The sequence below is a fragment of the Capricornis sumatraensis genome, chromosome X, assembly GCF_032405125.1.
Source record: "Capricornis sumatraensis isolate serow.1 chromosome X, serow.2, whole genome shotgun sequence".
Classification (NCBI taxonomy): Eukaryota; Metazoa; Chordata; class Mammalia; order Artiodactyla; family Bovidae; genus Capricornis; species Capricornis sumatraensis.
In genome coordinates, this window is record NC_091092.1 from 126,150,039 (window position 1) to 126,164,905 (window position 14,867).

The 14,867-nt window shown below is 42.8% G+C and overlaps 1 protein-coding gene across 3 annotated transcripts in view; it reads left to right on the forward strand.

The window, feature by feature from the left end:
- The window catches only part of SH3KBP1 (SH3 domain containing kinase binding protein 1), a 331,624-nt gene that overhangs the window by 119,157 nt on the left and 197,600 nt on the right, over window positions 1-14,867 (forward strand). For all 3 annotated transcript variants that reach the window (XM_068961995.1, XM_068961996.1, XM_068961997.1), the window contains exon 3: window positions 5,572-5,695. In XM_068961995.1, the coding sequence (XP_068818096.1) occupies window positions 5,572-5,695 (124 nt within the window). The remainder of the gene's footprint in view (window positions 1-5,571; window positions 5,696-14,867) is intronic.

Below are 14,867 nucleotides of genomic sequence, written 5' to 3' on the forward strand. Positions count from 1 at the left end.
TCCTGAAGACATCTCTCTAATGGTGCCAAAGCATCTAACGTTAAACTACTTTTGGGGATGATGAAAGAGCCACTTAGAGGCTTTCACTACTGACCCCAAGGTCACCCACCTGCTAAATGATGATGCCAGGACTAGTTTTGGTTTGTTGACAGCATTCTCTCCATCCAGTGTGATGTCTCTATCTTAACTCATGTCAGAGGTTGGTAGAAGACAGAAAGGGTGAAGTCAGGGAGGGGCCCCCCACCTGGACCTTCATTGATAGTTTGCTATGTAGTGTTTTGGTTAATTGAAAGAAGTTGAGGTTCAACCGAGCAGACCCCCCAGTGCCTGCCTAGTATGTAATGAATGGGGAGGGAGAGGTGAAAAGAGGGCACTGACTTGACTCTGCCACTAGCTACATCCAGGCAATCCTGCTTATCAGAAAGCAGACTCTGCTAGTTTAACTCCTAGTGGTGTATGAATTATGTCTTTGCCCAGTGAGGCTGCTGTTTGCAGGCTTCTAAATGTGTCACAGAATTTTTGCTAGAGTGGCATTATCAGGGCTTCTTGGCCTCCAGTTGTGGATAAACCATCTCAGACTCTGATGAGCATACTGCTTTGGGAAGCAGGAATGGTGTGAATTCCCCTCTCCGTTCACTCAGGAGGTCCTTGCAACACAGTTTGAGTGTCATGGGAACATCGATAGTTTATTGATGGCCTCAATTTTGCTGTCCAAGCAGAGTTTCTGTTGTTAAGGCTTCAGATTTGAGAAGAGAAAAACTGGGTTTCCTTTACCTCCTAAAAAGGTTTAGGATAGTGGATAGCGTGACTATTCTGTTGTGTTTTAAAGCAAGCAGAATCATTGCTGATTTATATTTGTGGGCATGTATGAATTTCTATAAGCCCCCGTGACCCACAGTTTTGACCCAGGGTGTGTTCTCTACCACTGAGAGAGTAGGATACAGGTTCTTAATAAATGGATTAATAACTTAGACCTCGTCATTAGAAAGCTGAGACTGAGGGTTGGGGGCTCGGAATGCTCATACCCAGGAAATCTGGCATCCTCCGACTTGGATCAGAACCTCGGAGAGCTCCAGGTTCAGGGATCCTGGCAGCTGTAGATAAGCAAGGGTTATTCCACTGTCGAGTCCACCCTCTTCTGCAGCAAAGAGCCATTTTATGTGGATGATAAAGAATTTTCAAGGATTCTAGCCCTAGTATTTGTGGGCTTAGGGATAAAGCAGTATTAGATTCTTTAGGTGTGGAGGAAAGTGAAGTTTCCCACTGGAGCCATGGCTGGGGTGATTTGAGCCTCCCCAGTATAGTCAGGGAGCTTCCCAGGTGGCACTCATGGTAAAGAATCCACCTGCCAGTGCAGGAGACATAAGAGACACCGGTTCGATCCCTGAGTCAGAAAGATCCCCTGGAGGAGTGCACGGCAATCCACTCCAGTATTCTTGCTGGGGAAATCCCATGGACAGAGGAGCCTGGCTGACCACAGTCTATAGGATCTCACAGAGTCAGACACAACTGACACAACTTAGCACTGTAGCCAGGACACTGGTTCTTTGAGGGAAGTGAGGTGTAGCAGGAGAGGTCTGCCTGGAAGGCCTGGAGCTGGGTTCCACGGCCCTCCCCATACTAGCCTCATAGCCTTTTGATGGTCTTGCATCCTCCCTGACTGGGTCTCATGATTCTTGTGTGCAAAAATATATCAGCCTAGAAAAATCAGGATTTTTTTTTCAGTAACAAAATGACAGTGTTATTGTGAGGAGCTAGTGAAAAAAAAAGTGACAGCACTTTAATTTATATAAACCCTTGCCAGTGTAAGGCTGTGTCATTGCCAGCATCGTCACCTATTTTTGGAGCCCCCCCCCCCCCCGATAGGGGTCCAAGACATTAGACATCTGTGAATGTCAGGGTGTTCAAAAGGTGCACCCTCCCTTGCTTGTGCACAGTAGTTGGTGCCTGGGGTCAGCACATACGTCAGATAGGTTGAGCCAGAAGTGAGCACACAGGGACGTGTGGCTTGCTGTGCAATTTGAAACATTTTTGAAGGCACAAGCTTTCCCTGTGGTCTTTTGGGAGTAATTTGGAGGCTTTGAGGAGGAGAGTGGCAAGAGTGGACAGTAGTTTTAGGAGAGCATCCCTTGGGGCAGTGTGGAGGTGGAGCAGGGAGGGCAGGACTGGAGACAGGCGGCATTTGGGGGAGAGTAGCTAAGAGGCGAGCTCTGAAGCTAGACCATTGAGTTCCAGTTCTGGCGTCTCCTTCTTTGACCTCCGACGGGCTTCCTCAGCTCTTTGTGACTTGGCATGCACATCAGTGAATAGGGCTGTTCTGCGTATTCAAAGTTGCAATCCAGGTGCAGCTCTGAGAGGAAGCTTTGGTACAAGGTAAACTCTCAAATGTAAGATGGTATTCATGTGTATTTTTTATTGTGGGTAAAAAAAAATGTAACACAAAAGTTGCCATTTTAGCCATTTAAAAGTACATTCAGTGGCATTCATTGCATTCACAATTTTATGCAACCATCACCACTGTCTGTTTCCAAACTTTCATCACCCCAAACAGAAACTCCAGAACCGTGAAACATTAACTCTCATCCTCCCGTCCCATTGCTCCCTGGTAACCTCCAGTCAGTTTCTGTCTCTGAGTTTGCCTGTTCTGGATGTCCCATATACATGGAATCAGATCATGTTCGTCCTTTTGTGTCTGGCTTATTTCACTTAGCATGATGTTTTCTAGGTTCGTTCATGTTGTAGCATGTATCAAAATTGTATTCCTTTTTAAGGCTGAGCAATATTCTATCGTATGTGCATGCCACATCTTGTTTATCCGTTTGCCTGCTGATGGACTCACGTGTTGTTTCTGCTTTTCGGCTTTTGTGAATAATGCTGCAGCAAACGTTGGCATACAAGTATCTATTTAGGTCCCTGCTTTCAACCCTTTGGGGTATATTACCTGAAAGTGGAATTGTTGGATCATATGGTAATTCTGTGTTTAACTTTTTGAGAAACCACCATGCTGTTTTCCACAGTGACTGCTCCATTTTGCATTCTCACCAGCAGTGTACAAGGATTCCAGTTTTTCCACGTCAGCACTCGTATTCCTTTACAAAAAAAAAAAAAAAATCTAGCCATCTTGGTGGGAGTGAAAGGGTATATCATTTTGGTGTTGATTTAAGTTTTCCTAGTGAATAATGATGTGGAGCATCTTGTCGTGTTCTTATCGGCCATTTGTATATTTTCTTTGGAGAAATGTCTGTTCAGGTTCTTTGCCTGATACTCATATTTTTGAGGCAGTATGGGAGGAAGGAGAGAAATAGATTAAGGAAGTAGATAGAGCCCAACTGGGTGGCTGGTTAGATAACGAGGATTAACACTGAGTCTTCCAGCCAGGGTAAGTGTGCAGATGATGAGCTATCAAGCAGGATAGCTCCCGTCGCTTCCAGAGAAGGGGCAGATTGGAGGGAAGATGTTTGCTTTTGGTGAGGTTACACTGAGCCTAGATGAACCTGGTTGTTGGGCCAATGGAGAGGCTGTAGGATGCACTGCCGTGGTTGCGTGTCTGGTTGGTTTCTTTGGAAAAGGGCAAGGCATATTTTTGGGTTTGTCTCCTTGCTTCCATCTAAGAAGCAACTTATGGAATTGTGTCATCATTAGGCTTATGTATCTGGCAAATGTGAACAACCATTGGTGTGGGGCACAGAATCTGAAACTTATGAACCAGATCCTCTCCTGTTGCTGATTTCTCAGCCGTTAAGCACCTGCTTCATCAGATCAGTCCTTCAAAACTCGTGAGGTGCTGCTCTGAAGCCTTGGGTGTGAACATTCTTGACAACCATGGCTTCTGAGGCTTTTCCCTGTGACCACCCCAATTTTTCAAATGTTTGCAACCCCTTCATCCTTCCCCAGCTGCATGCCATTAGTGGTTAGTGCTAAGCAAGTACTCAGCATGTCACCCACAGCCCACTGAATTTCTCTGAATCACTCCTTGGCAAAACTGGATGTTGCATCACTGCATTATATTGTGTCCAGTTGGGAAATTGGTGTTTGCATGGTCATACCCACCCTACAGTGGAGAGTGATGTTTAAGCAACTCTTCTACCCCCAAAGAAGCAGCCATTGGGGAAGAAGACCCCACGGTGGCTGCTTTTCTGTATTTCTAGAGCCATAGCAGGCTGGCAGCCATCACTAAGAAAGCATCCTTTCATGCAACTCAGGCTGGCAGTGTTTGCAGATTGTCCCCTGATGCCATCTGCCTGTGAAGCTGCACAAACCCCCAGCAACTGCTGTTCTAGCAGGCGCCGGGCTGCTGAGGTGGGAGTGCGTATACATACACGCGCATGCACACACCAGCCACAGTTGCTGGTTTCCGGTGGGGCCCTGGTGAGGGAGAAGAGGGCGAGGCTGTTGTGAACAGGGCCAGCAATCGGGGAATTGGATACGGTAACTAACACTTGGGTGTGTAGGAAGCTGCTAGGCAGTGGCTATGTTTTGACAAGCTTTTGTTCTGTTCTTTCCACCTCTGCCCAGGCCAAAGTGTGGCCTCCCACCAAGTTTTCCATCTTCCTGTTCGTTCATTGAAGGACCCATGCCCAATTCTTGCCCCAGCCTCTTTCTAAAGAACATATCTTTCCTCTTTGAGCCCTTCCTGACACCCAGGTATGCTTTGACTCCAGGCGCTTCGCTTTCCCTTCTTCCCAAGTCAATGTGATCCTGGGTCCAGACAAGCCCAGAACCCCAGCCCAGAATCCCAGCCCAGATCTGCAGCTTGTGAATTACTATCATTTCTGACTCTTAATGCTTTTGAACATAATTATGTAAATTATTAAGTAATTTGAAATGATTGTATCAGGCATCAGGTTTTAAAAATCCAGATCTTAATGGAGCTTTGATAAGAGACTACCTCATGTAAACTTTGTGTGTAAAGCGTCAGGTATTTTGGGCTTGAATTTCTGTTCCAGCTCCTCAACTCTGCTGTTGTGGCATCAGAATAGCCATAGAAAATACCTAAATGAAATGAATGGCCTTGTATTATAATGAAACTTTATTTACAAAAACACATGGTGGGCTTAGTTTGCCAACCTCTGGCTTAGAACGATAGTCTTTAGTTTGTTATCTCTGTACTTTTCTCGGTTAAGGATTTAAAAGCCAGATGAACTTAAGTCTTCTTTTGGGTTTAGCATTACTGTCAGCGCAATGGTGATGTGGGAATATACTTCTTTAAACCCCTGTTGGAAGAATAGAAACCAGAAAGTTTTTGAGGGGTGACTGTGCTTGGCCAAAGCTTGTCATTGTTCAGAAAGTAGAACAGGCTGTCCCTTAGAGCTGTATGGTGGCCTTTATGATCGCTTGACCGTAGTCACAGAAGGTTGCATCACTGTATTGGACATTATTCTGTTTTATAGGACCAGGTGCTCCTCTACTAAATGTAAGGAAAACAAACAACAGACACATAGGAAATGGTGTTTCTAAAATGTTGCGCTGAGTTGAGGTCACTGTAGTGCATTCCAGAAAGCTGAAGCTTAAAATAGAGACATTTGGAAATGTTAAACTACAATCTTGTTTTCCTTTTCTTTATCCTCACAGGAAATAAAGAAGGAAATGAAGAAAGAGCCTCTCTCCAGCAAAGCTCCAGAAAAGCCCATGCATGAAGTGTCCAGTGGAAATGCTTTGCTGTCTTCTGAAACAATTCTAAGAACCAACAAGAGAGGTATGGCAAAGGAGAGAGAGCTCTCTCCCCACACAGAAACCCAAACTGATAACTGCTGGGTGAACTGGATCAAAGTTTGAATTTCTGGAAAATTGAATGGCATTGATTTTTGTATACATTTTGGGTGCATACACACTCATACATGGCAAGTAACGATACAATAACCGTACTAAAGGAAACTAATGAAAATTTCTTTTACAGTGGTAGACTAAATTTCCAAATGATAGTTTTTCTAGGACTTTAGCTTTCTCTTTTGTGTCTGTTTTTATGGATGACAGGTGACTTCAGAGAATGCTATGGTGCTGGCTAAGCCAAGCAGGTCTGGCCATGCTCTCTTCTTAATTTAAGGGCAGACTTCAGCAGACTCTTTCTCTCTCTAACTGCTGGGCTCCCAAACACAGGCCTTGTCTCTCAGTTTAGGAGGCAGGACTTACAGAGACGCAGCTCCTTCAGCCTTCTGTGTAACCAGAAAACCTTTCACCATCTTGTCTCCACCTTGGTGGATTTTCCAGTTATCAGCTGGTTGGAGTTTTGTTTTCTCCCCTGTCCACCCTTTGTGACCTTGTTGTTTAAAATGGTAGGAGAGATTCTATGAGATAGCACAGATGACCTGACTCAGTTTCATACTAAAATGGAAACTGATTTGCCTTAGTTTTTCCCATGCTTACCCTCCCCATTGGACCACCCCAGGCACACACTAATCACACCCGAGGTAGCTTAACTTTCAGAGGCAGCCTTTTCAGGGGCTTATTACTTCCTTAAAGAGAAACATAGAACCGGTCAAAAAGCAGGACCCAGAAATGTATTACCAAAGAGTTCCATTAAAAAGAAAAAAGAAGTCAAGTTTGCATAACCATGGGCAAGAACAGCTAATCTTTCATCAAATTTAGACATTGTAAGACTTTGTCCAATAAACTGTCCATTGATCATAGTGCTTGAGACCTCAGCTTTGTGTCTCTCTTCCTTCCTGCTTCTTCCTCTACCCTCTCCAGCTGCCCTGGGTTACATTTCCTTTTTTGAATTATTCAGATGAAATATTGGCTGGCGGCCCACGCTGGTTAGCAGCTATAGGATTTTTTTTCTTTCCCTTTTTTTAAAAAACCCATCCTGCCAATGGAGATTTCCCGTTGTAAGAATTTGGGCTGTCTAGCTCTAAAACTGTAGCCGTAGCCCAGAGCCCATCCTGCGTTCTTGCAAGTAGGTTCCAGAACTCCTGAGGCCTGTGCTCACTGGACTTGGACAGCTAGAGTTCGGTGCGTGGGTCTGCACCCCCAAACCTCCCTTGCTCACCTGAGCCCCTCCCACTTCTCCTGATACTGCTTGGGTCGGTGGGCTGAGGAATTACATATACAGAGATCAATGGCAAGGCCTTTCTAGCCAGCTCTGTTTTTGTAAAGTAAAATAAGATCATTCAGGTAATTCATTAATTTAGCAAGATAAGGAATTAATTAAGGAACTAAGGTAATTATCCAGATGAATTTGATAAAATTACCTGAGAACTTTTAAAGCAATGAAAGAATCAAACTTTTCAGGTAATTGTCTCTTTACAACAAAAATATGACCTTTGAAGTACCCTACAGAATTTTTCATTAACCAGAAAAGGGCATTTAAAGAACTGGCTTACTGACTTTAATATTCCCTTTTTAAGCCTCCACCTGATTTTGACCAACTTTTTATTACTCCTAGGTATTCTATATAATGAATCTGTCATTGACTCTGAGACCTTAGCACGTGAGGGTGTCCTGTAAATATGAAACACATAAAAAACCATCTTCATTCTATCCCAGGCTTCATCCTGACCCCCAGGTCACCTGGGCCAAACATAAATTTCCAGTTGAAGGGAAGAATTGTGTACCAGGATCAGGGCTGTCTTTGGCCCTGCCCCCACTCATCAAAGCTAACAGTATCCTACTACTCCTTATAATAAACAGGGAGCTGGATTGATTGGCCTTGTCAGGCCAGATAAATAGTTCATTGTGCTGAGCTCAAAAGCTACATTTTTTCCCACCCCAAATTAATGAAAAACCACTTTTTTCCCCTTAAAACAAGGATCAGAGGCTAAATCTGTGGGATGATTCTAGTTACTTGTAAACACTTCCGTCCGACTAATTTTTTCAGGTTTTATGAGTTATTGTAAATGACCAGTCTCCTCCTTCCCTTTGTCTCCATCAAGCTTTGTCCCTAGAAATCTCTTGGATGTTTTTGTCCTTTGCTGTTGTTATGGAAGGAAGTTGCCTTCAGAGTGTAGTAATAGGCTACTTGGATTCACTAACTTGGAGTTTTTCTTATAGTATATGAGTCCACCTTGTGGTTCAGCCTTGGACCCTGTGTGAATTTGACAGAATTAACACAGATTCTTTTTCTTCATCTTTATCAAATGTGAGATGATTGTTTACTTTATATGGGCTATATCATTTGATACAGGCTTAGCAATGGTTTAATAAAGACTGAAGTCTATTTCTATGGAAAGTCTGAAACTGAACCATTTTATTGAGTCCCGAACTTGAGACAGACTGAGCTGAAGAAATATTGTGTCCGGAAGTTTTTGCATTGGGGACGTGCCTCATTTTGCAGCAGGGGCAAATGGGTTGTAGTAGCTCACAGTGTGGGATGAGCTCACTACCCCCCCACCAAGGCACCTACAGAAGGTCAAAAGATACTACATTTGATGGGAGCTATTCATAGCCTTGAGAAAAGGCCAGGACCATGGAAACATGAGTTTGGGGACTGATTAGTTTCAGTTTTCAGCTTTAACCTTTGCAAAGCTCTACAGAGTTGATTTAGGGAGGTACTGGAATGACTCCCCGGGCTTTTTATTTAAGCAAAAGATGTGACTGAAATTGAGAGAGAGAGAGCAAGCAAGTGAGCAAACAGATCATCCCATTGTCCTGCAACCATTAGCTGTATATTCCAGGCATTCGCACTATTACGGACAGTTGTATCTGCTCTCACCCTTGGCCACTTCTCTGGGCTTTACCTGAGTCACAGTGAGGGAGCTTCCTGGATAAAATAAACCTTCCCCAAGGCCTGAGAGGTCATTTTTTATGTAAACCTGAAGCATGGATGGTATATATCTTAAAGTTATCCCAGACCCCAGAATATTAAAATTACAGTCAGAAAATGTAAAAACTTTTCTTGGAGCAAAACGTCATTCCCATGAACCAGAAATAAAAAGATTGTTTCCTTCTGAGAATGATTTATTCTTTTGCTTCTTCCATCATAGAACTCATATAGGAAAGTAGTGGGCCCTCCTAAATTTTAACATTACTACATGGAAGTTTATTTTTTAAAGACACTCACCCCTTGAGTTTAAAACCATAACTGAACAGAATGGATGCTTTAACAGTTAACAGCAAATACAATAAATATATCCTTGAAAATGAGCAAGAAGGGTTTTGTTCATTTGAATATGGACTCTTTTCCACTTGGAGTAGAATATAATTAAAAATCTTTTGGTTTCACCCTTAATAAGTGTTTCTCATCGAGGTTTATCCATGTGATAGGTTAAATGTCAAGCCTGGAATCAGTACCCTGCTGGCCTCTGTGAGGATCAGCTTCTGTTTCAGGGCTCTTATTTCCCAGTTTTTGTACCGTTAGCAGCCTCATGGGGAGGCTGCCTCTCTCTGAACCCCTCCTGCTGCCTGTAATTTTGGATATTGTTCTTTACTCACTTTGGAATGGATACTAACAGACATTCCCTAACACATGTTTCCTGTGTGCCTGCTATGGTCCTGGCCCCGTGCTTTGTGCTGGGACAGAGAGAAAGACTAGAAAAATACCAGCAGGTCCTGCCAATAAGCAGTTCCAGTCTGTTGTGTCACTTGAGAAATGTTAAGAAAGTGCTGCACATTTCTTATATCTTTTTTTCTGGCACAGTGGGGATATATCTCTTATTTACTTCTGTCATTCTGAATGTGAAGCCACTCCACATGTTTCTGGTTGGCTTTATGTGTCCTTGTTTCTATTTCCAGTTTATCATGAATTCAGTGTTTGGTAAGTCTCTATTGTATTTTGCACATTTATTATTCCTTGCTATTATTATTATTGTTATGCTCTCCTGATATACAATGTATTCTATAATCATCTTTTTAAGTCGCTCTGCTACTTTGGCATCTGCCTTCCGAAAGATAAACTGCTTTTACCATCTTTATTTAAGGTTTGTTATGCATTTGCATTTTACTGCCCCTTCCAGAGATTAATACGGAAAGATCTGAAGGTTTAAAGGATGTTATGTAACAGGTATAGTGCTGATGCTATGAGATAAGCTTCAAGAGGAGATGGGGGAGGGTTGCTATCCAAGTTGGTAATGTGGCTATGACTTTGAAGCACACGACTGTTTGAAGCTCGCTTCTTGTATATGTAGTCCTTCAGACAGGTTTAATTCAAAAGTGTCCTTTGCCAGAGGGACCAGCAGCTGCTCTGCCTCTGGTGACACACTGTTGCTTTAAAAGTTAGTGCATAAATTCTCCAGAATTCATTTTCTGTGTGGATTGGGGCTATATACACGCCCCTCAGTGTAACATGGACCCAGTGTTTGCCTCACAGAGGGTCTCTCCATTTTGGTCTGCTGCCTGCAGCTGTCAGAAGAGTTTCACCTTCCGTTTAGGTTTCATCTTCTCAGTTTCAGCACTAGTCACTCTAATCCCTAAACACATTTGGCCATGGTGACCTCCTTCCCATGACTGTACGAAAGGGGAATGTTTGTTCAAGCTTTCACTTCTTGAGCATTTACTTAGCAACTTTGAATAATATCCTTGAGGTATCCATTGGCTTGTCCATCAGAACGTGAGTGTGGAAAAAAAAAAAAGAACGTGAGTGTGTGCGTCTGTATGTAAATGTGCACATTCTGGTGTGGAACTCTTGTGTTGGCTCAGAGGCAGTGGCATGGATCGATTCTTTGTTTGAAATGAAACTGTAAACAAAGGATGGAACAAGTGTGTCCTTAATAAAGAAAATGTCAGCTACTTTGGTTTTCTAGTGCCTTGTTGTTTGAGGTAGGTGTGAGATCTGGGGATTTGTTTCTAGAAGCAAGACTTTTTTCCCTTCAAATTTCTTTTTGGAGAAACGAATATGAGTTACCTCCAGTTAACTAGGAATCAGAAAATGGGGGGCATTGAGTCAGATTTTTCTTTAAGTTTCCAAATCATCTGTCTGTTTTACCTAAATTGCTGGCTTTTAGTGAGGGTTAAGAGAAGGCATTACTATTGTGTGGAAGCTCTTGGCTGTCACTTCACCCATGGGAAGATAAAAATAAAGCTGGCCACCTGGCAATGAATGTAGATGAATATCATATATAGTCATGCAGTAAGATATATGTCTATCTGAATGTGTCTGTATGTGCACTTATGGTCTTTTCTTTTGCCCCGGTGGACCTTCATTCTTGAAAGTTTGAGAGTAAAGGGGCCGTGGAGAGGTCTAATGCAGTGACTGGTCCCTGGCTGCATTTCTGACATGTTTATTAGGAGCCCATGTTAGGATCAGCAATTGGTGTTAGAGTATGGTGCTCTTGTCCATTTTCTCATCTGAGTAGTACTGCCTACTGGGCCTAGGGTTAGTGATGAAAAGAGTGGGAAGAAGTCATTCTAGAAGGATGTTGCTATCACATTTTTTCTATAATTTTTAATGTGTGAGTCATTGACAAAATTATTTTTAGAGTTTTTCTTCTATTGTATTTGTCTCCTTTTTATCTCTGTGCCTGGGGAATAAAGCATTAACAGTGGAGTCATGAGTGTCCCATGGAACAATCAATGGTTGGAGACTTCAACCCAAGTCCTTCCAGAGGACCCTCCCTGAAGTGGTTTTGTGGTGGTGGCTCCACCTGGTGGCTCTCCTAGGAAACGCCTCCTCCACCCCGCCTTTTCTTTCTCCCAGGAAGAGTCTTGTGCAGGATGACTTTGGTTCCTCTGATTTAGTGTTCTCAGTCTGTGCAATTTCATCTCAGACCCATGGCTTCTCACGTTATACACGTGTTCTCTTTGGCTCCTTTCCTTTCTCTTCTAATATTTACTCATTGAACTCATAGAATCTGTTTCTCTGTCCTTGTTCCATCTCTTATACTCCTACTGGTCAGGATAATTGCTGATAAGCATTTTTTAAAAAAAGGACTCCTGGAGGCAAGACTCTAAATATAGAAACTAATTTGGACACAATAGAGAATTACACTAAAATCCATGTGGGTAAGCCATGGTCTCCACCTTCATAGCTCTAAGAACTCCTAACTGCTGCTTTACTTCTTGTTGAACCCAGTTTTACTCAGAGGAGTACTATTTTATTACTGATGTTTTCTTCAATTGTCAGCAGGTAGTGGAATAAAAAGCCAACTGAGTTTGCTGGCTTCATTATCATTTGTCAGTTCTCTACAGGAAGTCCCTTCCTGTTTGGGAAGGGGCTGCCCCTCTACGCTCCTCTGGATATACCACTGAGCATAGTGTTCTTGATAAATAAATCTGTTTCTTCTTTAATTTTATTGTTTTAATTTTTTTACTTGCTGACATTGCAGACGTGCCTTGTTTTAGCTACATTGTGGGTTAGTCTGGGAACTTAATCACCACTTACGACTTTGTTTCTATGGGAAAAAGCATTTGGAGTTCTAAACACTGTGCATAGTACATAACCACTTGTAAATCTCACTTGATTTTTTTTTATTTTGTATTTTATATTGCTGGCATAAAGCCTTAGGTACCTTTTAAAAGTCAGAGAGTCTATATAAGTGGGAATGACTGAAGTTGTCTCATTTTGTAGAGGAGTTTATGATTCACATGGTGCAGAATGCTGAAATTGTATAAGCTGTATGCAGCATACCAGGGCCCAAGGACAGTGTTGGGCTCAGCCACATTGCACCATTGTATGCAGTGCTTATTTTATGCAGTGCTTATTTTCCCAAGTCCTGAGTTGAACCTTGGTGTACTCAAGTTTATATTTATAAGGCATGTTGTAAAAGAGGTTGGTGTTGTATGTTTCCATGTACTAGAGAAGAGCCCATGCAAATAAGCTCGAATAGAAAGCAGACCAGCATTTCCCAGCACGTGTTATGCAGAATTGTAGCCCTGTAAACTATTCTCAAATGGGGAATGAAGAGAGAGATAAAGAGATAAAGAGAGAAAGTTGGCTGTCAGGACAAGTAACTTTCAGCCTCAGCTATGCATGTGCTAAGACCCTCTTAGAGACTGATAAACATATTATAATTTTACAGGCTCTCAGATGTCCTGCTTCTCTTTGACCACTGAACCACATTTTACTGGAGACTAGTTAGGATTCCACTTTGAGGTGTGCTGGGCTTTAAAATGCAAAGCAAGGACTATCTAAGCATGTCTCAGATCATCTTCAGATTCTACCTTGGACAGATTATGTTAGAATGAGTGAGTGCAGATGGTGATGCTGGCACTGAAAGTAATGACTGATGTTACTTCTCAAACCCATGGCTGTGAGTAAACAAGTTAGATGATGCTGCGAGAACATTCCCGAAATCTAAAATTTGAAAGCTATTCTTTTTGGTTGTTTTTCAAGTGACAAGCTGAAAATTTTTTCTCTTGATCATTTTTTGCGTCCTCGTATCTAAGAGCGTCTCCCTGGGCTGGGTTTTAGCAGGAAAAGAGGGCAGAGCCAGTGAACTAAGAGGCCAGGTCTACCTGGGACTTGAGTCAGGATGGAACTTGCGCATCGAGTGGTGAATTTTATAATGGTGACGGAATGGTGGTCACTCATAGTCAAAACATTTCCACTGTCTTTTTAATCCACTTTAGTAGAACTATAGGGAATCTTAGCCTTTCTTGACTCTATTAAAACCTGATTGGACATGAAGAAGAGCTTTGTTCATTCTTTCCCACTCCTTGTGAAAGACGTGGGCATTTTGAGTTCAGATAATGAACCTACCTATAGGGCCATGAGAATAAACCATGTAGCCTGCAATTTCAGAGTTGTAGAATCATAGATTTCCTGAGGTGGCTGAGGTCCCTGTTAGTGGCCCAGGATTTGGCCTGGTTCAGGGACCCATTTGTCAGCGTGCCAGGCATGAGGACATGGAGTCTCTGCTCAGCAGACCTGAAAGGACATCCCTCTGATCTGGGGGGTTGTGCTTTGCTGAGGCCCACATGGGCTCCTCCTTTCCAAAGGGAGCTTATTCTCAAAAGAGAACTGATAGGTTAACTGAAAGTAGTTCGTTGGAGGTCTTGTGTTGGGACAGCAGCTGTCCTCACTTAGAGAAAGCCCTGGAAAGGAGACCTTTTCTTCAGAAGCTTCCTCATTCTCTTTTAATTACACAGATTGGTCGTATTGGTCTGTCATCACAGCCTGGTCACCCCATGCCATCTGCAGCCACAGTTCAGTCTTTGGACTTGTGGTTTTTTGTGCTTGTGAGGCTCTGGGACTGCTAGGCCCTGAACAATGAGGACGTTTCATGGCCTCTATCTTCCTAAGCCATGGTCAGACTGACAGCAGGCCCAGCTGCAATGCTGGGTGGGCCACCCTTTTGTCTGCAACTAGAAAGGGAAGGAAAGGACAGCTTGAAGGTTCCCCTGGGTGTGTGTATGTGTGCAGGTTGTAGGGGAAGTGCATTCCAGTGGGACTGAACTTATTGTTCCATTTATGTTTCTCTGAAGACCTCAATAAGCTCAGTGACAGCAGGGCCTTGTTGCAGGAAGAATGGCTGGGGGCAGAGTCCAGAACCCCTTCTGCTACACCCCAAAGTTTCTGTGGGACTTTGGGCAAGTCTCATACTCTTGTTTTCTCTTCTGTAAAATAAGGAGAGGCTATTCTTGTTAACTCCCTTAGGGAAATTATAAGGATAAAAATTAGGAAAGAGAAGTTTGGGGGCAGAGGGTGGTAATAGTAATATGGGGCATCACTCACTGAATATAGTAGTAGCTGCTATTAAAAGTGATAAACTGCTAGTAGGGCCCCAGAGTGTTGGGAAGAAATTATTGATGTCTGAGAAATATTAATAAAGTGTCCATGAAAGGGCCAGTGATCAGATGCACACAGAGCACTCTCTAGTTTAGACTATATGGTAGGCCATAAAATAACTCTTAATAATTTTAAAAGGATTAAAATCATGCAAAGTATATTCTCCAACCACAGGGGAATGAAATTAGAATTCAACAACAGACATGTGGGAAATTCACAAATGTATGGAAATTAAACAACATACTCCTAAATAACCAGTGGATCAAAGAAG